At 42.6% G+C, this 26,660-nt stretch overlaps 1 protein-coding gene across 1 annotated transcript in view; it reads right to left on the reverse strand.

Moving 5' to 3' along the window:
• Positions 1-2,509: 2,509 nt before the first annotated feature.
• Positions 2,510-26,660, reverse strand: part of pam (peptidylglycine alpha-amidating monooxygenase) — a 61,183-nt gene continuing 37,032 nt past the window's right edge. Inside the window, exons 12-25 of the mRNA XM_061734570.1 lie at positions 23,137-23,240; positions 21,353-21,546; positions 20,763-20,813; positions 15,907-16,036; positions 13,470-13,586; positions 13,272-13,344; positions 10,650-10,860; positions 9,131-9,334; positions 8,920-9,035; positions 7,158-7,254; positions 6,966-7,016; positions 5,376-5,627; positions 5,187-5,246; positions 2,510-3,783 (exon numbers count right to left, since the gene is read on the reverse strand). Coding sequence (XP_061590554.1) covers positions 3,605-3,783; positions 5,187-5,246; positions 5,376-5,627; positions 6,966-7,016; positions 7,158-7,254; positions 8,920-9,035; positions 9,131-9,334; positions 10,650-10,860; positions 13,272-13,344; positions 13,470-13,586; positions 15,907-16,036; positions 20,763-20,813; positions 21,353-21,546; positions 23,137-23,240 — 1,839 coding nt within the window. The 3' untranslated portion in view covers positions 2,510-3,604. The remainder of the gene's footprint in view (positions 3,784-5,186; positions 5,247-5,375; positions 5,628-6,965; positions 7,017-7,157; positions 7,255-8,919; positions 9,036-9,130; positions 9,335-10,649; positions 10,861-13,271; positions 13,345-13,469; positions 13,587-15,906; positions 16,037-20,762; positions 20,814-21,352; positions 21,547-23,136; positions 23,241-26,660) is intronic.

Below are 26,660 nucleotides of genomic sequence, written 5' to 3' on the forward strand. Positions count from 1 at the left end.
TTTTTCTCCGACCTAGCAACGGGGTTGACAAAGGGTTTTGAAATCTTTTATTGTTTTTATTTAGTTTTTCCTGTTTGTTTTTTTTGTTTCAGATTAGCATTAGTTACTTTAACAAGCACGTGAGTCGTTTTAGTTCTTGAGGTTTCTAAGATGAAAGGATCCTTTCAACGGCGCCATAAACAACAAAAATGCTTTATTCTGTTGTTTGAGTGATTAGAATTAGAAAAAAATACTTAGTAATTAGAAAGATGAAGCCAAAAACATAAGAAAAACAGGTCACAAAATGAAAACTAAAATTAAGTGAATTTTATCTGCAATTCTACGTCGTCTCAGTTAGTTTTACAAAAATCTGTAGTTTTTATTTCGGTAAACTGTATTATTTTCTCCCTCTTGGTTTCAGTTTTAGTCTTAGATGTTGACTTTAGTGTGTCAGAGTCGCTCCTGTGGTTTCTTGTGCTGGCCCCCCCCTTCTCCTCCCTTTTCTCTCTTTTGTCCATGTTGCAGCATCCTTTGCCGGACACCGGAACCTGCAGGTGGTCGTGGGTGGCTTGTAGCTTGCATTACGGAGCACAAGTCTTTCCCCGACCCTGCACCCCAACCTGGGACTTGCTGATTGGGCCGGAGCTTCGGGAGCTGCGTGCTGGCCTGCGGTCCCCACCCCTGGTCATCCCGTTGCTGCCCCCCCCTTCTCCTCCCTTTTCTCTCTTTTGTCCTGCAGGTGGCCGTGGGTGGCTTGTAGCTTGCATTACGGAGCACAAGTCTTTTCCTGACCCTGCACCCCAACCTGGGACTTGCTGATTGGGCCGGAGCTTCGGGAGCTGTGTGCTGGCCTGCGGTCCCCACCCCCGGTCATCCCGTTGCTGCTTCCACCTGCCTGCTGTGCTGTTGCCGTCCCTGACCCACCAGTCTGGCCCTCGGCAGGAGGGTCCCCCCTGATGAGCCTGGTCCTGCTCAAGGTTTCTTCCCTCCTAAAGGGGAGTTTTTCCTTGCCACTGTTTGGCTTAAGGTTTTTCTCCCACTAGGGGAGTTTTTACCTGCCATTGTTTATGTAATAACTGCTCGGGGGTCATGTTCTGGGTATGGGTCTCTGTAAAGCGTCTAGAGACAACTCTGTTGTATTAGACGCTATATAAATAAAATTGAATTGAATTGAATTGGTAACTAAAACAACTGTGATCTGAACTGGTAGCCCAACAAAGGCCGGTTTAGTTCAGGGTTTGACGTCACCAGCTGGGGCTTCACCAACATATCAGGAGCCAGTAGATGTAGCTGTTAACACGTCATCAACGCTGAGACACTTCTCCCATGGCTCTGTGTTACATAAGCACAAAAATAGATAAAGTTTCATGTAATTTCATTTGGATAAAGAAAAATACATTAAATTAAGAAAAATGTGATGATAAATGTAACAATAAAGATGTAACAATATCTCTAAATTCCCAGCGAAACCACAAAACTTCCACTGCCAGCTCCTAGTATCTTGGTCAGCAGCGTAGACAATTTCTCTCCCCTATTTAATGTGGAAAAATCAGGATATTAACTTCATAAACGTTGATAAAGACATGGTCAGTTCCTCACTTAGAGGAACTTCTTTCAGTGTATGCTCTCCCTTGTCCCTTGTGTTGTGTTCCCATGTCGATGATGACAAGTATAGTGGTCAAAATTGCCCTTTTCTTAGTAGATTTAGTAGGTTTTTATTGGAATAACTTACAATGATGTAAACTGCAAAAAGTTTTTATTACACGAGAGAAGTTATTTTCAAAATACTTTATAGATGCTATCCAGGTAAGATCAATCTTCTAAAATATGAGATAAATATTGATACGTCGGCCCTTTATGTGGCATCAACAATATCTCCCTTATTTGGGGAATGTACTAACATGTAGTTTTGGGATTAATTAATAATAAATAAATTAATAATAGCTTAATAAGTGTCCAAAATTGATTCTTCACTTAAATTAGGAATTAGAGAAATTATTTCTGGTCAACCTTCTCATAATTATAGCTGAATTTTATTTTTAAATTGTTCTGAATTCGCTAACCAACAAACCAAATATTGTTGTTTTTAAAGCTATTATCTTATTTGGAAACTATTGAAAACAGTCTAGACCCCAAAGTGACCAAAACAAGACATTTTTAGTTTATCATTTCTGTCAATATAATTATAGATATAAAAAATGTATCTGGCAGGTCAAGATTACCAGAAAAGCTGAACGCTGCATGTTCTCGATGATCGCCACAAAGTGTTGAAACAAGTTTGCACATTTTCTTTTAAAAAGACATTCTCAACCCAAAAAAAGTTCTCAACTTTTGCCCAGAGATCTGGGATGGCCTCCTGCGGACGACCCTAGTGAGGATCAATAACATCTAAGATACACAAAAAAACATTTTCAGAGTCCCGACGGTTCTAAAACTGCAAGTTTCCTCAACTTCTTTGTCAGACATGAAGAACTGCATGAGAACTTCTGGAAGACCGGACACATCAGCAACAAACGCCAGGACGCGGTGATGCTTTGCAGACACTTTATTACACAAATACCATGGTTACTGAAAATAGTACTCTTGCAGCAAAACCAGTGTCACAATAAATATCAGGTAGGCCACATGTGACGGTTCTGTTAGAAATCCAGGACGTGCTCGTCAGCAATCGGTTCATTCAGTCTTCATCGCAAGAAAATACAACTAAAATGTTATGGACGGAAGCAGGAGAGCTTGATGAACAAACAGGATGGAAATGAACTCAAACATGAGTCCAGAACAATCACAGATGAGGATCAGTTTATGACCTGGTACTGACACATCTGTGCACGAACGGCTGAAATGCTCGGAGGCTGGAGTGCACACGACTTTCTCCCAGTTTCTACACCGGTTCCTGCAGTTTTAACAGTTTTAACACTCTTCGGTCCTTCAGAAATGGAAGAAATGACCGGGAGGAAGTAAAACGTGGATGGTACGGAAGCTTCTGCCTGTTTGACACACTTGGAGCAGGTAAAACCAGCCAGGACACGGGGCGACAAGTTTGGTCTCTGAGGAATGTGCATGGTTTTCTTTAACATAAAGAACAAAACAGAGACATAAAAAGGCACAGAATGAACTAAAAATGGATGCGGAGGACGAACTCTGATCTGGCGCCGGACTGGTCATTTCGGACTTCAACCAGAGCAACACTTGCCACCTGCAAGCGTCGTAGCGGGGACACATAAAATCCCACGAGAGCCAATCTGATGACTGCGTGACGCAACTGAAATGAAATGGCACTTTAGCAGCAGGAGGAAGATTTCGGACTCAACAGGGCGCTGTGTCCTTCACAGGCCTCTGATGAACTGCTATCACGACACAAATATATTACAGACCCCAAAATAAATATGATTATTAAACAGAATTTGAAATGTTTAAGGCTGAATTTGAGCAGACGCTGAGATATAAAATAAAGGTTTTATGGGGGGGAAGTAATTCTACAACCGGGTCGGCGTTTAACTGGTAAATTCATTCATATTCTGTACAGAAACACATTATAATATTTACAGAAAAGAGCAAGACACAGCAGTTACATGAAGAAGGGCCACGGCGGGGCCGCGGCGGGGTCGCAGCGGGGCTGCAGCGTTTACGAGGAGGCGGGGGGCGGCGGCAGGGCGGAGTACTCCTCGTTCTCGGAGTCGCTGCTGTCCTCCACGTTCCTCTCCTGGTCGCTGCCCTCAGTGCTCAGCTGGTCAAAGCCCTGGCGACTGTAACCCTTGTGAGATGCAAAGAAGTTCCCCAGGTTCAGGCCGCCCACTGCTTTACCTGCGCACAGAGAAGACTCGTCAGAGCCACATGACGCCTGCTCACACACAGATCTCTGTCGTGGACAGGAGGCGGCGTTCCTCACAACTGAGGGACACTCCCTTCATGGACAAGGAAGCAGGAAGCACGCAGCTCCTTTCCCAGCCTCTCTCCACGGATAGTTTAGGGAGAAACATCTCACTTCTTTTTAATCCCAGAATATTGAAAAAGCCTGAAAGTTACCAGGGAGTAGGGGTGGAACAATATATCGTGCCACGAAATTTTGCGATACAAAAACGTCCAAATACGTGTTGTGGAGGTGACAAACTGTATCGCAATATTGGGTTATTAATATTAATCTATTGTGTTGACTAGTAACGCGCATCCGACCGCGCCTCGACCCGCGGACCAAAATCTTCCTCCACTTAGAAGAAACTAGTCCCGTTTTTGTCCCGATCACGGGACTCTTGGGGGTTTTGAGCTCTGAACTTTTACTTATGTAAGGCTGGTGTAGAGTTAAGCCTTACCTTATTAAATTAAACCTTTTTGGGGTGGTGAGTAGGATAAACACGGGGAAACTTCTGCTGAGTTCCAGTGTACTTTAATGTCCCTCAACAGTGTAGGATTTTAGAACATCAACACAGCACCTAGTGCCGTACTGTGGCGTATCACTCCGCCCAATCTAAAACAGACTAATCACTACAGATAAACTGACTAGTGTCATTATAGTCCCTGATTTACATCAGAATATAAAGAATAGATTTATAAAATAATCAACCCTGAATTACCAAAATAACCTTCTTAACAAAAATAAATCTCCTCTTACACTTATAAGGTGAGCATGAATCAATCTTTTTTATGATGTAAAATTGTATGTATTTATTTACTTTTATTTATTTATTTAATTTTAGTTGTTAAATTTCTGGAAAAGAAAAAGGTCAAATCATACATGAGAGAAACTATTCAGTTTGTGGCTAAATATTTGTACTTGTATGAAACTGAAGATGCATAATGCAAACCTGACATTTACTTTTAGTTCAGTTTGTGGAAAATGTTTGGCCTGGCTTTCTCTTTAAAACTTAAACAGTTATAAAGCATTACAAACTGTAACAATAGGGCAAATGTACAGCATTGTTTTGTATTTTGTGTCTTTCAAATAAAAGACCATTTTTTCCAGTCATATGTTCCTCATTCAAGGTTGTTAAAAAAATACTGCTATAATATTGTATCGTTATCGTGACCTCAATATGGTGTATCGTACCGTATCGTGAGATTAGTGTATCGTTACACCCCTACCAGGGAGTGAAGGAGATGCATTTTGGATCAGCAGGAATTACTTGGATTTTGTTAAACCTGTTGATGTCCCGGCCCCCGGTACAGGGAGCAGGTGTGATGTGAGAACAGAAGCCTGAACAGAAACTTACCTTTTATTTTTCCCAGAATTCCTCCCACAGAGCGTGGTTCTGTTTTGACCTCAAATCGTTCTGTAAAAATAATGAGCAGATATTAACAGACATTTTTCAAAGATCAGCAAACCACAGTTATTAAAAGTGAGAGAATGAGAAGGAGATGTGATCGTCCACCCTCCTGACCCTCGTCAGGCTCATACGTACTGTTTTTTCTCCAGCAGACGAAGACTCCAATGGAGATGCAGATCACCAGCGGGATGAGCAGCAGGATGCTGATGATTGTGGGGATGAAACCATCCGCTCTCTGGGCCTTTGAGATGAGTTTCTTCTCCTCCGGTTCCACTGCCGGTTCCACTGCCGGTCTCTGCTGAGCCACAGATTGCTTCTCCTGGACGGTCATCGTCTTTGAAATGTTGTGGGCCGGCCTCGTCTTGGTTTGAATGAAGGCTTCCACTGCTGCACGGGGAGAAATATTTGGGGTGTGATGTTTAAGTGTAATCACAAGAAGAATTTCATCATTATTTAAGCATTTGAGCCTTAATTATAGTTTTTTTTTTAATCTTTTTTTGTCATTTGACCAACTGTGGGAGAGCTGGACATGTAGCAGCGAGAGGGGAACACCATGATCACCATGAATGCATCCAGGTATCGTGTTTGTTGCCTGGCAACAACTGAGCCGGCACCTGACATGCAGTGTCAGCAGACAGTAAATAACTCACTAATATGAAAACAACCCCAGTACGCCTCAGTACGCTCCTTCACAGTCCGTCCATGCCCTAATTAGCTCACGCTTGGACTACTGCAACTCACTTTATGTAGGAGTCTCCCAGTCTTCTCTTAATCGCCTTCAGAGGTGTCAAGTAACGAAGTACAAATACTTCGTTACCTTACTTAAGTAGAAATTTTGGTTATCTATACTTCACTGGAGTAATTATTTTTCAGACCACTTTTTAATTTTACTCCTTACATTTTCACACAATTATCTGTACTTTTTACTCCTTACATTTTAAAAACAGCCTCGTTACTCTATTTCATTTGGGCCTTTAATAAAAACTATCCAGTTAAATTGCTCCATCCGGATAGAGTGAATTTGGTTGTGGTTGTTTCAGATGTTCTTGTCCAGTTTTGTTCTTACATCCGTTCCCTCAGATTCCTGCAACTAAACTTGGATGTACATTCCAATAAAGGTTAGGATAAATGATAACATGAACATGAAGTTTGACTTTTTGCACCATTACAATACTTATAGACAACTAGTCATCATATCTGCTGCTCTCTGAAACACATGTTAATGCTCAATAGTACACATATATGCTTCTTTAATATATTTGCATTATACTAAGATACATTCATTTTCAATGACTTTTGTCCTTAATGGCTTTTTTCCCCCTTACATTACTTTTACTTTTATACTTTAAGTAGTTTTGAAACCAGTACTTTTATACTTTTACTTGAGTAAAAAACTTGAGTTGATACTTCAACTTCTACAGGAGTATTTTTAAACTCTAGTATCTATACTTCTACCTGAGTAATGAATGTGAATACTGAAGACATCTCTGTTTAATAAAAAAAAATGGTAGGGGATGGTGTAATGTTAATAGTAAAAAGTAATGAGAGTTTAGAAGCAACCATCCTCCAAAACTCAAAAACTCCTGGGCATTCCCAAATCATATGAAAAAAAGTACCAGTTTCATTGGAGGTACAGAGTAGCCTTCAGGCTGATTTTGAGCAGCAGCACACGTTTAGATGCCTGATCAGCCTGGCGGAGATACAAAAAGACTCTGCAGACCTCACCTTCAAGTTCCTGAACTTCGATTCCTGCTTTCTTGACAGAGCGATGCAACTCTGGAAAATAAAATCCCACTAATTAGATGGTAATTTATGGGAGAGACCTTCACAGACCTTACGGACACATTTAAGGCACGGCGGGCACAAAAATTACAGATAGCAAAACTTTGGAGAAAAGTATGACAAAGAATGGCTTACTTTCAGCAGTGAACTTGAAGACCAAGTTACTGCCTGCATCCCCGACATAAACGCTGCCATCCCCAGTTTCAACGATGTCGTGAGGCATTTTAAACTCCTGGTAATGAAATAAAACACATATACATTCAAAAATGTGGCAGAAAGGATACTGCATCATCAACCTGTCACACACCTCTGGGTCCGAACAGATGTCTTTGGCCAAACAGAGAACTTGTTTAATTTGTCAGTTACATATTCAAGACAACTGGTTCAATTCATTCATTTTTTTCTTCTAATTGTGCTGTAATGAACTTAATTATATGTGCTCAGGGATTCCTGTATGCTTTGATACGTTTGTGCACTTCCCTGAGCTGTGCATGGTCTTTGGTCGGGATTGTTAGATGAGACGATCGCTAGCTCTCTTGAATGCTTTCCTGACGCAACTATAATCTCTGAGACAACTGCTGATGTGTTTACCTTTATCACTATTGGCGCTTTTACACTCGTACCTACTACGGGTGGAGGCGGGTGGAGGCGTGACGAGTAGATACTTTTCTGTAACTATTCTGCCGAGGTTCTAAGCTGCTGAGTCGGCTGTATCTGACATCATCACACTACAGGACACCGATTGGTCGGGGGGTTGGAGTCAGACGTTTGAATCAGGAAGCGGAAATCAGCACAAGAGCGGCTCGCGGTGATTTTATTCAACAGGCAATGGCAGTGCAAACGTCTGTTTCATGATCCAACTCTGAGGTGCAGATGTTCATAAACCTGGTGCTGAGGAGAGAATTAAAAAGGGATCTAGACGGAGATAAGGAACAACCAGATCTACCAGGAGCTCTGTCTCGTCATAGCTGCTCACGGCTCCAGCTGACTTTTCAGCAGCACCGACACAAACAAACAAAAAAAAAGCGTAGCCGCTTGAAGTTTCTCTCACTCTCATTTTTTAACTTGATATCAAACACAAGCCACAGACCCAGCAGCACATCTATCATCTCCTCCAGGTTCTACATCTTTAGCGTTGTTGTCTTCTTCATTTAGATCACACAATCAAATACGTCACAGCAGCTTCTCCAACCTCCTACTACTGATCTGGGTGTTTAAAAACAAACGAGGACAAGGCGAGTCAAGTCGAGCTGAGTAGGAACTAGGGCTGGGCGGTATGGACTAAAAAATGTATCACGATAATTTCTGGCATTTATCCCGATAACGATAAAAATGACAATAAAAAAAATACCAATTCAACTCCATCATTGTAACTATAAATCTATCCCCACATTCAGTCTTTGGAGCCCCCAAATCACTGCTCCCTCCCAATTTTTTTGATGGTATATCGTGAACAGTAAAATATCGCCCATTCCTAGTAGGAACTAGTGTAAAAGCGCCATATGTGAACACACACCTGAATGCTACAAACCAGCAAACTGGCAACACGTGTGTTTTTGTCGAGGTCTCTACACCTGCTGATAATCAAGTCATCAAGAGCTGATGATGATCGTCGCCTGACTGCAAATTACCCTCTTAAATCTTATCAAAGTAGTGAGGGGGTGCTTAGTATTTGCCATATAACAGTTTTTTCTATTTGACTTTATGTTTTTTGAATACATAACTTCAAAATAAAGAAGTTCTATTCTGTTGTTTGTCTGAGGTTGTAATTGCCTAAAACTGAAGCCGATCACAATCACATGAATGTTTGAGGGGGTATTAACCTTTGCACGTGACGTTACAGTAACCTGAGGTGAGTGACGGTTACAGACCCTAGGGTCCCCTGAAGAGTGTTTACCTGTTTGTTTGGGATGAAGGTGTCCAAAATGTCTTTGGTTGAATAATTTATAACAAAACCTCTGAGTGGAGCAGAGAGATATAGAGATTCCCCGTTGACGGCAAAGATCAGTCCATCTTCATGAACATGCATACACAAACAAAGAACTGTTAAGCACTTCCCATAACATGAGGAGAATCAATGGATTGACAACATTTGAAGGTTTGCTCACCTCCAGCGGGGCTGTAGCTGATGGCATACACAGCTCCTCCAAACTCATCTTTCTTTATCTCCTTGACAAACTCTCCAGTTTCAGCAATGAAGCACTGGATCCGACCGTTCTCCCTGTCAGCCACGCAAACCTCCTTCCTGTCCGCCAGGAACGCCAGGCTGTGAGGGATCTGGAACGGGACACGCCTCCTCCTGTCTGACGAACCTTAGAGAGACGGATGAGAGGCAGCGGCGTCAGACTGCTGGACCGGAGCATGACAACCTCAGCTTCCACCAACGTGGGAACCAGTCACAGCAAAGACACGTCTCCAGTTAAACCTGTTTTCAGGTGGTTGCGGGACCAACTAGAGTAGAGCAGGGGTGTCAAACTCATTTTGCTTGGCGGGCTGGATTTGACCAATTTTTTTCTCGCGCACGCTCAAAATAACAAAAACGGTGCGAAATCTTTTTTTCTAATTCTTTTTTTTTTTTACTCTTGTTATCTAATCCAATATCAGTTTAGTTAATTTTAAAGGAAATATGCACTTTGTTTACACTCTGATTATGTAAAATATATTTCTTCAGGATCTTTTCTTGAAATTTCTCTTTTTTTTTCAAATTATGTAAGATACTTTTAATATCATTTTACAAAGATAAACAGAAACAAGTATGTTTTTTTTATATTTCGCTTTTTTATAGGAAATTTAATTAAAAGCTAAATCTTTCTTATTACATCCGAGAGTGTTTCTTTGTGATTTAGAGATTTTTCCAGTACAATTAAGTGTATTTATTTTTAAAAATTGGCGCGCCAGTGTGACGAAAAAGTCAGCACTTCTCTTTTAACTGTTTTACTTTGTCACCATCCTCGTATTCAAAACTGAAATTCTCCGAATAAATATCTTCTACCATCTTTTTTAGCAGTGATATTTTTCCTGCGAAAATATATAATAGTAGTCAGTTAATAAAAATAAACGACTGTCTACAAAGAAATAAAATCGGCAAATGCATTCTAGAAAACTAAAAAAATGTCGAAAACTGCTCTCTTTGTGGAATAACGATGGATTTGTAGAAGAAATATATTATGGGATATGCTGCGATTCATGGCAATTATTTATGCCTTCCTTTTTAGTAAATTAACATTCCGGTTTTTTGCGTTGGAAACTTCTCGCGGGCCGCATGAAAATCTCTCTGGGGCCGCATGCGGCCCACGGCCCGCACATTTGACACCCCTGAAGTAGAGGCTTTAACTGATGCACAAATGAGGTAAATATTCTCATTATTTAGGTTGCTGCGCTGCATTTCTCGTTTAGGTAAGGAGACACACAGCAAACCTTTCTTCTTTTCTTCTGGCTGCTCCCTTCAGGGGTCACCACAGCAACTTATCCACCTCCGCATGGAAACTGAATATTCCGAATGTTTCAGTAACCGGAATATTAGCAATAACCTGAATTTTGACTGCATGTAAACGTAGTCAGTGAATATCTGTTAGTCTGTAAGAACAGATTCAGTGTGTGTGTGTGATTGTGTGTGCAGGTAGATACCTGAACCCCACTGAGACAGGTATCTGCCATCAGCTGAGAACTTCAGGATCCTGGAGTTACAGTAGCCGTCAGACACGAAGATGTTTCCGGTCTCCGGGTCCACTGCCACATCAGTGGGTTTGCAGAAATGCTTGGTGTCACTTCCTGGCGTGAAAGCTTCCCCCAGTGCCACTAAGGTTGTGTCTCTGCCATCGCTGCTCACCTTTAACACCTGCGGAGGTACAGAGCATGCTCAGAGGAGGATATCCTGCTGGGATGTGTGTGTTGATGAAACCCACATCACACCGGTGCCTTACCACTAATCTTCAACATTCACTACATCACTAATGATCTAAAAAGATAAATACGTGACATGAACTGATGATGATGAGGTGATCAGAGAAGTATAAAAGAAAGAGTTCCAAACAGCTTAATAAGCAGGTGGATAGATGACTCACCTTACCACATGTGGGCCAGGGCTCATTCAAGACTGATCTGTTGTCCACATATATTATTATACTATATTATATATTTAACTCCGATGTTAAAGCGGCACTATGTAACTTTTCCACCTTAATCTAATATTTCCAGAGTCATTGTGATGGTACATCAACTTCCAACAGGTTTAATGAACCTCTGTCATGGTCTGAGGGGTCTGTATCGCCTTCACTGGCACTATGTAACTTTGAGGAGCATGGTAGGACACTACTGTTAAACTACTACTACTACTACTACTACTACTACTACTGGTAAAGCACTACCGCTTTTGTCCAAAGGAGCCGCCAAACTCAACAAAAGTTGAACGTTACATTGTGCTGCTTTATTGTTATGAGGTTCTACTCCAACCTGGACCGGGAGGAACCCTGCCACACTAAAAAACTACACATTTTTACGGCTTTGACTGCTTTACGGCATACGTCACTTCCCCCTCCTTCCCGATTCGTAGTCTAGACAAAAATGGGCAGGGCGTGGAGCGCAGAGCTCCGCAGAAGCTGGTAACCCGTTGCTGTGTTGTAGCTGCAGCAGCTCCACACAACAGACGTGGGGAAAAGATCCTAATGGTTTAACTTTTCACCGGTTTCCTGCTCGGAGACAGAACCACGGAGGCCGGCCAATTATCTGAGATAACAAAGTAAAAGAGTAAAAGAGTCGTCGGCTCGGTTGGATCGCGGCTGTAACGAGTCCGACCAAACATAACGTTCCTCAGTAAACAAACTAACACGCACACAGACCGTCGGATCAAAACACGGGTTTATTAAACCACAAACCAACACTCACAGACCGGGGTCGGATCATTCAAACGGGTTTTATTCCTCACTACTCCAGCTAAACGCAGTTGCTGGTCAGCTCTCTGCGGTGAGATTAATTTTGTTGAGGGAAAAATATTAACTATTTGATTTGTAGCTGCAGAGGAAAAAAATAATCTCACGAGGAAAAAAAAAATATTGCTCACGCCTCGGAGCCTCTTCAAAGCAGTCAAAAAAAAAGAAAAGAAAAGTAAGAGTAATACAAAACATGTACTGTATGTTGTACTATTATACTAATTTATTGAAACACATGGCGAGTCAAACATTTACCAAAGCAGCTGCCAAACACTCCTAAACAAGGTAGCCGGAGACGGTGGTTCTGCAGAACTGCGGCAGTAAATCCTTCTAAAGAGTGGCGCTCCGACGAGGAGCTCCAATCTGTAGTAGGGATTTCATATGGATCCAGATCATAAGTTAATAATCATTTTCTCCATATACCGCTCCCTGGCTTCCTTGTTTAAGGTATCCCGGTAAATTCCAGTTCCTTTCCAGCAGTTTAACATCTTTTTGTTTTGCGTTCCGTCTGTTCACTTGGTGAAACAGAAAAGCGTCCCGTCTTCTCTCAAAACAAATGCACGCGACGGGACAGGAGTTTTCCGGCAGTACGCGCTGGTGCTCATGGGAAACGTAGTGTTCTTTCTGGTAAAGCACTACCGCTTTTGTCCAAAAGATGCCGCCAAACTCAGAAAAGCTGAAAGTTACGTTGTGCTGCTTTAAATACATCAATCACCCTTTTTAGTAAAACTGAGGCTGTATGATGTTAGCAAACAGATCATGATTAGCAAACAAATCAGATCATGATTGTTATGAAATATGAACGGTGACAAATAAAGAATCTTGAATGATTTTCTACAGAGCTCGAAAGTATCATCAAATATGGAGTTGCTGTCTGACTAGTATTAACAAAACAGCGATGAAAATGACTGGCAAGGAGTGGTATGAGCCCTTTGAGAGTTTCTACAGACAGACAGCAATGAAACAGTCAACAATCACTTCAGACTAGCATCCTCTGTTTTTGTACAATGAACTTAGAGCTCTAGAGCAACGTTTGATTAGCACTTTTTGTTTTTGTTCAGTGTCTTGGGTTTAGGACATTTATATGTAATTACTACTATTATTACTGTTTGTTATTTCTGTTGATGTTTTTATCCTTAACAAGTATGAACAGCTCAAACTGTTGCCACATTTAAATTTCTGCTGAAACCCCATTTTCACTCGCTGGCCTTCAATTTGTTTTAAGCTTACACTTTTACTTTTAGTGTTCAATATTAATGAACTGAATTTGGTCACTTGACATAACTTTCCACAACACATACAGAGAAGACATGAAGCTCACCTGATGAAGAGCCACATCTGTCACCCAATAATTATTCTCTTTGTCTGTCTGTATTCCATGAGGCAAGTAAAACCTACAACATGAGGAAAAAGAAGGATTATGGGATGGCAATATTCCTGGCTGTTGAAACAATAACACAGTTAATTTCTGCACAGAAGCCCTGACTTTTACAACTAAAGAACTGCGGAAGATGCTTACATGTTTCTGCCAGAGGCCTTCAGGATTTTGCCCGTAGCAGGGTCCACAACCAGGATAGTGGAGTGCTGGATGGGCCCCAGGGACCTGTGCTGATACTGGTCGTAGCTGTTGAAAGAGCTGGAACGCAGAAACCACACGTAGAAGATTTGATCCAATCGAGGTCACTGACAGCTGTCACTCATGTTAACAATGACATGCAGGCAGTCATGGTCCAAAAAAAACAAGCCAGACTGTACATTTACATCAAGTTATTTATATATATATATATATATATATATATATATACATATACATAAACTTGCATTAGTCAGACAGTCTTGGGCCCAGTCTCAATCCCCCCCTAGTCCTACTTTTGATCCCTACCCCTAAATTTTTCGCATTCCCGTGAGGGTAGTGGTGTCCCAATTCCTCTTTGCATCTAGGGGGAGTGGCTTAAACGAGTTCCTCTTTGCATCTAGGGGGAGTGGCTTAAACGAGGGTTAGTGGTTATCAATCTAGCCCTTCACAGCGAGGGATTTCAGATGCACCCTACCCGAGGCTAGAAAAATTTCCCAGAAAGCTTTTCGTCGTCATTTGCGGACTGAATAAAAAAAAAACATGGGGGACATTTCTTAAAATGTCATAAAAATGCGTTTTGATTACATTTCTAGCGAGTAATATATATTTTACTTTCATAATATTCACTCAGTGAATGTACATAATCACTCGCTTTCCCGTTGTTGCAAAGTCTTTTTCAAACCTCGCCAGAATAAAGGCTGATTTATGGTTCCGCGTTACACCAACGCAGGCCTACGGCGTAGGTTACGTGGCGACGCGCGCCATACGCCATAGGGTCGATTTAATGCGGAACCATAAATCAGTTCCCAAAATTTTCGGAGCAAATTTCTTAACAGGCGTAGCTACAACTGTTAGATTTCATCTATTAAACCAACATTTATTTTCCTAAATGATTTATTTCAGCCAGCTGTAATTCTCCACAGAGCTGCAGGTTTCTGCCCGGGACGACGGCGCAGGTTGACCCGGCGATCACGTCTGTACTCCAGCTGCTGCTGCTCGGAGCCGGCAGGCTGTTCTCCGAAAACATCAGATCAAATTTCTTAACAGGCGTTATTTGGATAAACTGAGCCCAGGTTGGGGATCTTAACGGTTACTTTTACGCCTGAAAAAATATTAAAACTTAATAAAGTGGCATATTAACAGCGCTACAGCCGAAATTAAAACAGCTTTTAGCTCTGGGCTTCCTGATATGGTGTCACGTATGTGCAAACGTAACTACGCAGTCGCATATGGCACTTTTCCACTAGTATCGGCACAGCCCGGTACTGCTCGGTGCGGCTTTACACGGCCCCACACGTGTGTTTTCGCACTGCCAGGGGGGAAGTGGGCAGGTTGTGGTGAAGCTGCTGTGACATACTCGATTGCGCAACACCTTTGTTCATGTCGGCGCTGATGAGAAATCAGCTGGAGCCGCGAGCAGCTGAGAGTAAAACAGCCCGTCTACATCCCTTTTTTAATTCTCTCCTCAGCCACCAGGTTTATGAACATCTGCACCTCAGAGTTGGATCACCAAACAGACGTTTTGCGCTTTATAATAATATCGCCGCGAGTCCCCTCGCGCTGACTCCCGCTTCCTGATTCAAACGTCTGACGGCCCCGCCCCCCGACCAATCAGAGGCGCGGAGGGTGGTGACATCTCCGCCCCCCGACCAATCGGTGGCGAGGAGGTGGTGACGTCAGAAATAGTCCCTGCTCAGCCCGCTTTCAGAACCTCACTGAAATGGTTACAGAAAAAAGTATCGACTTGGAGCGACTTTACCCGTCTCAGCCCTAGTGCGAAAGCGCAAAACGGGTAGAACCGAGCTAAGGTGATACTAATGCAAAAGCGCCATTACATACCCGAACGTAAACCACGCAGTGATGTAGCAAGCAAAATTTAGGGGTGGTGCTGAAAAGTAGGGGTAGTGGGAGTATTGGAACAGGGCCCTGGGAAGATTTCAAGGGCCCTAAAAATGTGTGGCTTGATTTTTAGGGCTAGTGGTAGAAAGTAGGGGGTGTATTGGGATTGGCCCTTAGTCTTAAAATGCACATAAACATCTAAGTATGCAGCTAAAGTAAATGGCAGCAGAGATGATATCGGTCAAGTCAGACTGTCTGAAAGTGCACACAGCAGACCTCTATCAATTGATCAGCTGCAACAGTAAAAGTCTGAATGTCTGATCACATGACCTGAGATGACGGCCAATGGGGAAATGTTATAATAATATAACAAGTATAGCAAGACACCTAGTAGTCATGAACAAATGGAGGGACAGGTGATCCTAGTCTGCTCTCTGCCAATGATGGAGAGAAGATGTGAGTAGTGAGCTCCTCCAGTGAAATGAGGTGGATCTCACTCAGAACAACATCTGTGTCATACGACACAATGAAAGCGACTTACTTTGCCCCCCAGTGGTGGTCGCCTCTGTGGAAAATGACCAGGTTAGAATCTGAGTCCACAGCAAGTCCTGTCACCTGACCCAGCTGCAGAGGAAACTGTGGCCACGCCCTCACCTGGTCCAGGTGATAATCTGCACCACATGCAGAAAACAACATAAAGTCTTTTTATTAGTTAATTATCAAGAGTAAAGCGAAAATTAAGAAAAAAAATGAAATAAATGATAACAAATAAAGGAATAATAAGTCATGGGGTCAATAGTAAGTATCCCTCAATTCAATATTTTGTAGATCCACCTCCACCACCAACAACATCAAATAGTCACGGCCTGTTACGGCTTTAGGAAATCCTTTAAGGCTATACATTTACATATATGTATATGTGTGTGTGTACATATATATGTATATACTACAGCTGTAAATAAAATAAATTCAACAGCTGTAATAAATATATGAAAGTGTCTTGGTCAATGATGAATTCTGCTGAATTTAAGTGAATGCCACTATAAACCCTTCACAGGTATGTTCTGCTCCTCTTCATAACATGATCTTTTCAGCATCTTAAAAGGCCTTTATGATGAATCATAGCTTTACTCCCGATTTCCCGCGGAGGTCAGGAGATGGTTCACTAGGGGTCCCCTCTAGTCCCAGGGCTGGAAGTGGGGCTTGTTGAGGACCGCCTGGTGGCCGAGCCAGTACCCATGGGGCCCAGCATACACAGACACAAAAGGGCACACATTGGAGGAGCCATAGTGGGCAGGTGCAATGTGAGGTGGGAGCTGGCTGAAGGCATCGCCCGTGTATATCCTCGGCTGCAGACAGTGTCTCAAGAGATGTGGAGTGTCACCTCTCTGGTGAGGAAGGAGCCTTAGCAGGATTGCATGGAGAAGGATCTTGTTTTTCTCCTCTGCACCTACATTTCAGAACTTTTGCTTAGCCTTTTTAGCACATGGTTGAGAGGGTCAGACAAAATATACTCAAGCTCACTTCAACACATGTCTCCGGCACTAGTCTCCTTTAGAGGGGTTGGACTCTGTTCCACTGTAGTGTTGCCCCCCAGGAGAGACGCAGTGTAGGGTTAGGCATACTCATTGGACCCCTGCCTTGGTGCCTGTACATTGTGGTTTACATTGTTGAACAAAAGGGTAGTGTTCCTCCACCCTCTGGTAAGGTTATAGGTCCTGACTGTTGTGTGCACCAAACAGCAGCTCAGAGTACCCAACCTTTCTGAAGTCCTTTGATGGGGAGTTGGAGAGTGTCCCTTCTGGGGTCTCCCACATTCTGCTGGATGAGTTCAACGCTCACATGGGCAGTGACAGTGAGACCTGGAAGGGATTGGGAGTAAAGGCTTTCCCCAATCTGAACCCCAGCAGTGTTCTGTTATTGGACTGCTGTGCTCATCATGGATCCTCCATAAAGAACACCATGTTCAAGCCATGGTGTCTAAATGTCCACTTGGCACCATGACACCCCAATGATTTACTTTGTGGTTGTTTCATTTGACTTGCAGCCACATCTATTGGAACCTTAGGTGAAAAGGGAAAAAAAGCGTCCAACTGATCACCACCTGCTGGTGAGTTGGCTCTTATTATGGGGGAAGATGCCAGTCAGACCTGATAGGCTCAAAGGTAGGGCAGGGTCTGTTGGGGATATCTGGCGTCCACTATCAGAAAAAGCTTTAACTACAATCTCCAACAGAGCTTTGGCTACATCCCGAGGGAGGTTATAGACATTGTGTATGAGTGGACCATGTTCTGTGCCCCCATTGTTAAGGCAGCTGATCAGAGCTGTGGCGAAAATCCATGACATGTTGGTGGACACTATCACTGTAAGGTACCGTCAGGCTAAAGAAAGAGCTTTTTGGCCTGTGGGACTCTAGAGGCATGCTGATAGATATCGGCAGGTCAGGTTGAAAGCGGCTTTGGCGGTTGCTGAGGCAAAAAAATGGGTGCAGAGGGAGTTTGGAGAGGCCATAGAAAACAACTTCCAGTTAGATTGTGTTCCACCATTGGCTGCTTAGGAGGGGGAAGTGATGCACCACCAGCACTGTTTATGGTGGGGGCAGGGTTCTGCTGATTTTGACTTGGGTTGCTGCTAGTCAGTGGAAGAAACTCTTTGAAGACATCCACAATTCCCATGACATGCCTTCCTACAATGAAGCAGATCCCAGGTATTTGTAGGTGATCTCTCTTATCTCTGGGCCTGAGGTCACCAAGGTGGTTAAAAGGTCCTTGGTGGCAAAATACTGGGGAAAGATGAGATTTGCCCAGAGTTCCTTGAGTTTCTGGATGTTGTGGGGCTGTCTTGGTTGTCACACCTGTCAACATCACATTGACAACGGGGATTGTGCCTCTGGAATGGCAGGATAGGGTGGTCCCCTTCTTCACGAAGAGGGATTGAAGGGTGTGTTTCAACTGCAGTGGGATCAGCCTCCCTAGTAAGGTCTATGCTGGGAAACTGAAGAAGAGTATCCTTTGGATAGTCAAGCCTTGGATTCAAGAAGAGCAGTGTGTTTTATTTCCTGGAAGGGTGGGCCGGCTCTACACTTTCAACAGGGTCATAGAGGGGGGCATGAGATTTCTTCCAACATTTTTGGAATTGGAGAAGGCATTAAACCATATCCCTCATGGACTCCTGTGGAGGGGTAGGTATTTTCTACCGGACCACTTTATAGGGGGTGTCTGGTCACTACACATCTGAGGCCGTGTTGGGGCACCCCAACACAGCAACAGCAAGTTAGATCCGTTTCCAGTGAGGGTTAAACTCTGTCAAGGTCACCCTTTGGCACCAAATCGGTTGATAACTTTTAAGGAAAGCGTTTCTAGGCGCAGCTGGCGAGTGGAGGGGGGTCTGGTTTGGTTTCCTTATAATTAGGCTTTTTGTAGATGATATGGTTCTGTTGATTTTTATTAGATGTAACCTTACAACTGTCAATGGAGTGGTTTGCAGCCTAATGTGAAGTGACTGAGACAGACCATAGTCCTCAGCAGGAAAAAGGTGAAGTGCCCTCCCAAGTCGAGGGGTGCAAGTATATTGGTTGTTCATGAATAAATGAAGAATGGAGTGAAAGACTGACAAGCAGAACAGCACGACAACAGTGATGCTTATTGGGAGCCGATACTGATTCTGTCACAGAGGACTAAAATCATCAACAGTGAAGAACATAAGGACAAAGACCGTGACAGATGTGGTGTTTGTGTAGCATGGGGTGGTGTATGGTGTAAGTTACATGGTGGTTGTGTAGTTCTTTTATTATGTTGGATGTAATTAAATTCAATTGAAAACGACTTTATTACTCCCCGGAGAGCAATAAGTTAACCCCCCAAATATATGTTGGAGAGAGAGCAGTCCAGGCCCCAAAGAAGACCCGGAACATGCTGGAGGGATTATGTCTTTCAGCTAGCCTGAGAATATCTTGGGATCCCCACAAAATGAGCTGGGTGAAGTGTTCAGGAAGAGATAATGTGGGTTTACCTGTTTAAACTACTGCCCCTGCAACACAACCCCAGGTGGGTCGGTGGCTGGGAAATCTGTGTTTATTATTGTAATTAAGAGTCCTGTTGATGGATGTAAATATGATCAACAAAACATAGAGTTTATAGCAAACACCTAGTAATCTCACACCTACTTATGAGGCACTTTTACTTCCACTTTCTTCTTAAAACCAAAAACATCTTTAAGGACCCACCTCATCCAGTCTATCATTTGTTTGAACGGTCGCCATCAGGAGGCGCTACCACACTCAGGTAACAAGCAGACTTCTGAACAGTTTCTACTCTCAAGCCATAAGCAGACTCAAGGAAATATCAACTAAAACCTCAAGAAAACATACGAGTGTATGCCACGAGTAAGTGTATGAGGTTGTGTGTGTGTGCAAGTATGCATGCATTTATAGCGCATGTGTGTCTCAGTAAATCTATACAAATATGTCCAGACTTTATATTTAGCTTACTTACATTTATTGAATAGTTTTAATTAACACCCAGTTGTTTCCCCCCCAACTGTAAAGAATAAAACACCATTCTAGAGGAGGACATACAATCATAGTGCTTTTTTTATTAATTTGTAAATAAGTTGATGAAACAATGATAAGATTTTTTTTTTTTTATTTATTTAATCATGTTTGCCTGTTCACAGCAAGAGGGTTCCTGGTTCAACTTCCAGCGGGAGTCTTTCTGTGTGGAGTTTGCATGTTCTCCCAGTACTTGCATGGGTTTTCTCTGGGTACTCTGGCTTCCTCCCACAGTCCAAAAGCATGCACCTCATGCACCTCAGGTTAACTGATGATTGTGATTACCTGTAGAAGAGGCTGAATGTGAGTGTGTGTGGCTGTTTGTTTATGTGAGTCCCTATGATGCACTGGTGACCTGTGCAGGGTGGAACCCCTTCTTACTGCCTGAACCAAGCTGAGATGGACCCCAGCTGATCCCCATGACCCTGGGAGGGAGGGATGGAGGGAGGGAGGGAGGGAGGGAGGGGTGGATGGATGGATGGATGATGGGTGGATGGATGATGGGTGGATGGATGGATGGATGGATGGAAGGGTGGATGGATGGATGGATGGATGATGGGTGGATGGAAGGGTGGATGGATGGATGGATGGATGGATGATGGGTGGATGGATGATGGATGGATGATGGGTGGATGGGTGGATGGATGGATGGATGTTGGGTGGATGATGGGTGGATGGATGGATGGATGGATGGATGGATGGATGGATGGATGGGTGGGTGGATGGATGGATGGATGGATGGATGGATGGATGGATGGATGGATGGATGGATGGATGGATGGATGGATGGATGGATGGATGGATGGGTGGATGGAGGACTTGTGTTGCTCACTCATCTCTGGTCTCACCCTGATCCAGAACCTGCTCTGCTCTGCTGGCCTCCAGGAGCTGCCGGTCGTCTTTACAGAATGAAAGAAACAACAAAAGGAGCAACGTCAGCTGCATCAACCAGCAGGTAAACCCCACCCCTACACCCCACCTGCAGAGCAAGAGGATGTTTTCACAAAGACATGCAACATTAAATCAGTGATTACGTAGTTTGACATTTTATATCTACAGACACAAGTATGATGGTTACAATGTCTACAATGTCTACAATGAACCGATAAAATGTATCTAGAAAATAAACCGACCAAAAAAAAAATAGTATTTAATGCATAAACACTCTCAGAAACTGTTTTTAAAAGGCATGTGGGTAGCTTTAATATGATGATCCAGTAAAAGCTGGAGTCCAGGCCTGTCAGGTGGATACAGTCTTTTTTTGGTTGGAAAAAAACTCTATAAAGAAAAATAAAGGGTTTAACAAAGTAAACCTGCGTATAGCAGCGGTCAAAAGCTCAGAGATACCCCATCATGGGGAATGAACAGACATCTCCAAACTTCTGAATCCCTCACTCACAAAAAAATGTAAGGCCATGCAAACTTGAAAGCTTCATACCTGCCGTGTGTCCTCCATGCATCCCAGCGCTCATGTGACCTGGGCTCACAGCGATGGGAACATTGGCTTCAGCTGGAATGTGTCTGAAAAGCTCTTTGGAGCCTGTCTCCATGCAGTTCATGAAGGGAAAAGCATGTTTGCTGTCCATGTAGTACATGATGTAGAAGTTGCACATTTCATCACTGGAGGTTCCACTGCCAACAAAATAAAATATAAAAAGGAGAGAAAGAAAAATTGTCACTCACTATACGCAGCCCAAATTCACTCTGTGAGCTCAACTAGGAGCCATATTTATACAGTAAATCATATGTAAATAAGCCCTGCGTTCTACCTGGGCGCTGCGGGGACGACAACTGCCCCCTGGACCCTGAACAGACTAAAGAGGACATGAAAGAATGATGGAGGGAAAGTCCAGTAAGCCTGGTCTAAATGTTTACTTATGTCCAGTGTGGTGCTAGTTACTGAAGAATAGTAACTAGTTACCGTTACTAGTTACTTCATTAAAAAAGTTGGTAACTCAGTTACTTAGACCTTAGTAATGTGTTACTATGAAAAGTAACTATTTAGTTACTTTAAATAAAAACATTATTTTAAATGCTCCCATTAATCCCCTCTAGCCTTCATTTCAGCAGGTTCTGTATGGATTTGCATTGTCCATCGTGTTCTGCATTCTAAACAGTCTCCCCACTTCTTCACTTCCTGTGTCAACAACGTTGGTTGCTTAGCAACGATGCTGAGAACGGCCAATGAGCTTCAGCAGCAGCTCAACAACGGGAGCCTTTGATGAATCGTTCATTACAGTCTCAGATATAATCCATGGTGGCATGTTGGTTTATAAGAATCTTTTTGCCCAGAAGAAAAAAGAGCGACAAAACGACCCATAACTATTTTCTTCTCTGGAAAAAACACACCTGCACCGCGGCTTTAGGAGAAAAAGACGCTACAGAGTCGGGATGCAGCGGTTCAGAAGAGCAGTGGAATACGTGTGAGCCGGGGCTGATCTCCGCAATTTGAAGCCTTCTATAATAATTGTAAAAAGAATTTCACTTATCACGGGTTCTTTTTGGAATGTAACCGCTACGAAAAACCAGGGATTACTGTAATGACAATATCTCCACGTTGCGAAACTCGCCTTCTCTTGGCCCATGACCGTCATGTTTTCTAACGCACACACACTACGTTTCCTCTGGTCTCCGCATGTGGGGAAAAAAATGAGCAAAATGGCTCAACAGCGCCCCCTAGAAAACTTTGTGCCTCAAGCCCCACAATATGGTTTGACGTACATGCACGAAAATCGGTACACACCTGTATCATGGGGCAACTTAAAGAAAAGTCTCTTGGCGCCATGGCCGAAACCCAGCAGGAAGTCGGCCATTTTTAACATTTTGAATTAATCGTGGTCATTTTGGCGAAATTTATGCCATTTTCTTCAGCCTATCAGGCCCTGATATGCTTGGCCATGAGTAAGAGGGCCCGTTCATCGCTGCTTGCAGCTTTAATTGTCTTTATAATCTTTATCAAATGAATGTAATTCTCTGCTGGCATGTTAAGCAGCTCATTACATTGTTTAGAAAAGTGCAATATAAATGTAGCTTAATATTGTTCACATTTTAAAAAGAACTAGAATTGCCCCTTCACTGGACACTTGAAGAAATACCTTGAATTAAGAAATGTCAGTCCTAGGGGCTTAGCGAAACAGTTTCTCACTGCATGTATGAATACTGACGATACCAAGTACAGTAACCCAGAAAGAGTAAGTAGTTGTGTGGCGTTACAGAACTCACCCAATATAAGTTTTGCTGGTTCTTCCCTCCCCAGTAAACACACATCTGGCAGCAACGGTGTCGCCGTACTGCAGAGCCACGTCCTTGTTGGCAGGATAGAAAGCCTTCAGAGAAAAAACAAACACTCACTGCTTAGATCAGGGGTCGGCAACCCAAAATGTTGAAGGAGCCATATTGGACCAAAAACACAAAAAACAAATATGTCTGGAGCCGCAAAAAATGAAAAGTCTTGTATAAGCCTTAGAATGAAGACAACACATGCTGCATGTTTCTATATTAGTTAGAACTGGGTCCTCGGCTGCAAAATTTGCATTTTAATGTCTTTCCACATGACCGTTTTGTTATCGGACAACTTCTTGCTAGCCTCTACGGAAGAGTATTAGGGCCATGCAGGAGAAAAAATATTTGAGGGGGAAGATTTTTTTGTATTGTGCACTTTGAGAAAAAAGTCAAAATGTCGAGATTAATGTTGAAATACAATTTCAAGAATAAAGTCAAAATTTCGCATTTTTCTCAACATTTCAACTTTATTCACGAAATTTTGACTTTTTTCCACAACATTTCAACTTTTTCTCAAAATTATATTTCAACATTATTCTACACTTTTCCACTTTTTTCTCGAAATTGTATTTCAACATTAATCTCGAAAGTTCAACTTTTTTCTCATCATTTCGACTTTTTTCTCGAAATTTCGACTTTTTTCTCGACATTTAAACTTTTTTCTTGACATTTTGACTTTTTTCTCGACATTTTGACTTTTTTCTTGACATTTTGACTTTTTTCTTGAAGTGCACAATAAAAAAAAATCTTCCCCTCTCAAATATTTTTTCTCCTGCATGGCCCTAATACTCTTCCGTACAAATCTTCGTTAATAGAAATGTTGAAAATTCTACACATTTTTACAGCATTGGAAAACGTTAAGAATGTTTGTGTCATGTTTGTCCTCCTACAGAAACCATGTGAAAAAGCTCCAGGAGCCACTTGGGCGGCGCTAAAGAGCTGCATGCGGCTCTAGAGCTGCGGGTTGCCGACCCCTGGACTAGACCAACAACAGTTACTGGATCTACACGGGATCATATCTGTCAGCTGCTGGAGCTCAAGAGGTGGAGATAGTGTATTTGAACCTGAAGGTTGCTGGTTCACTTCCCAACTTACCTATCAGAGTGTCACTGTTTGAGATATTCAGTCCCATTTGGCTAAAAGCTTCTGGAAAATTAATGTTAACACTAAATTCCGTTAATCAACAATAATAATATAAAATACTGTACATCTGGTGTGGCATTTATTCAGTCGTTAAAATCTGATTTGTTATCAGCCAAACATTAATGATAGAAACAATCCAACAGACAAACTTATAGTTAAAATGACCAGTGTTCACAGCTGAGATCAGGCAGCGTGGCCTAAGCAGATGCCGGCTTCAGCTTAACCAACTGTTCTACCAGGGCAAACAGACCCCAACATGGAAGGAAGAGCTTGTGATCATCTGAGCTGCTTCTGGTCCAAATCTGTATATCTACTAGGTAAAGACGAGGCAGGTGTTGGGAACTCATCATCATCAGGGTTCTTCCCAAGATCAACCACCGAGCATCCCCCTAGTCCTGTAACTCCGGTTCTCTTAGCAGAGCTGGTACGTAACAAAATTAATCCATCGTGGGTAAATAAGTAACCAAGAGCACGTGGAGTCCTCAGACTTCCTCCGTACCGGAGTCCATTCAGCAACATGGCGCTGGGCATTCAAGCCAAACAATTCAATTTTGGTTTTATTGTTACATAGACATAGAACTAAAGAGCTGACAACTAACTTTTTCAACCATGGTGTGTGAATAGTGTACCTGCTGTACTCTACTGTCCTTACTTTTTAACAAATTGTGCTTTTTATTATTTGACCTCTTTTCTTATCATTTTATTTGTTATTTACTGTTTGATTGTGTCTTGCCGCTTTAATGATGATGTAAAGCACTTTGAATTACCTTGTTCTGAATTGTACTGTGCAAATAATAAATAATAATATATATTAAATATATCAAATAATAATAATAATAATATAATAATAATAATAAATAATTGTGCTGTGCTTTGCATAGGGAATCAACAAGTAGCTTCAAATTCATGAGCCTGGTTCTGACTCTGTTTCCAATCCAATCCACTTTATTTATATAGCACATTTTAAAAAACAACAGGGTTATCAAAGTGCTGCACAATGATTAAAGCAAGACATAATAAAATAGTAAAAACTAAAAACAGAGTAAAATAGATAAGAGCACATAAAAGCATGAAATAAAAACACACCAGACAGAAAACAACCAGTGATTCAGAAACATAAAAGACAAGACAGAGACCACACAACTCTCATGCTGGATTAAAAACCAAAGAATAATTAAAGCTGCAAGCAGCGATGAACGGGCCCTCGCACTCACGTCCACCGCCCCCCATAAGCATATCAGAAATGACACCACCCACGACTCTCTATGTCAAACCATTGAAAAGTTATAGCAGAAAAAAGGAACAACCAATCAGAAGAAGGGGCGGGGCTAATTCAGGCCAATGAAGGTCAAGGACTCCATACAGAGTCTGATGACACCACCCACGACTCTCTATGTCAAACCATTCAAAAGTTATGGCAGAAAATCGGGACAACCAATCAGAAGAAGGGGCGGGGCTAATTCAGGCCAATGAAGGTCAAGGACTCAATACCGAGTCCCATGACACCACCCACGACTCTTTATGTCAAACCATTCAAAAGTTATGGCAGAGAAAAGTATTCTAGGGGGCGCTGTTGAGCCGTTAGGCAACGCCCATTAATGCAAACCATGAAATATCAAATGTATCGCCAGGCCTTGCTTGCATGCAAAATTTGGTGACTTTTGGAGAACTATCAAATATGGACCAATCAGTTGAAGGGGACGAGCGCTTTTTCGCGTCTAGCGTCGCCACGGTAACACTTTTGAAAGAGAGAAGTAATGTGCGTCGTCACAGGACAGAGACGAACATTTTGATGTAAAAAAAACACAAAAATTGCTGACAAAAATTTCGGCATATTCCCAGGCTTGAACTCCCAACCTCTGGCACCAAAGACCGCAATAATCTGGCTGAGCTAAGTCTCAGCTATTCTTTTCATTTGACCTACCGGCTTAGGACAGACCAACATAGCGATAAAAGACTGGAACTTTTTTTTCCTAATTTTTTAAATATTTGTAAGTTATAAATATTAGTAAAACCCTACTATTTTAATTATTACTTTTTCTGTAACCATTCTGCCAAGGTTGTAACCGGGCTGAGCCGGGAATATTTCTGAGGTCACCACATTACAGGGAACTGATTGGTCGGGGGGCGGGGCCGTCATCACCCTACTCGCCACTGATTGGTCGGGGTACGGGGCCGTCATCACCATACTCGCCACTGATTGGTCGGGGGGCGGGGCCGTCATCACCCTACTCGCCACTGATTGGTCGGGGGGCGGGGCCGTCATCACCATACTCGCCACTGATTGGTCGGGGGGCGGGGCCGTCATCACCCTACTCGCC

Source organism: Cololabis saira, chromosome 11 (assembly GCF_033807715.1).
Source record: "Cololabis saira isolate AMF1-May2022 chromosome 11, fColSai1.1, whole genome shotgun sequence".
NCBI lineage: Eukaryota > Metazoa > Chordata > Actinopteri > Beloniformes > Belonidae > Cololabis > Cololabis saira.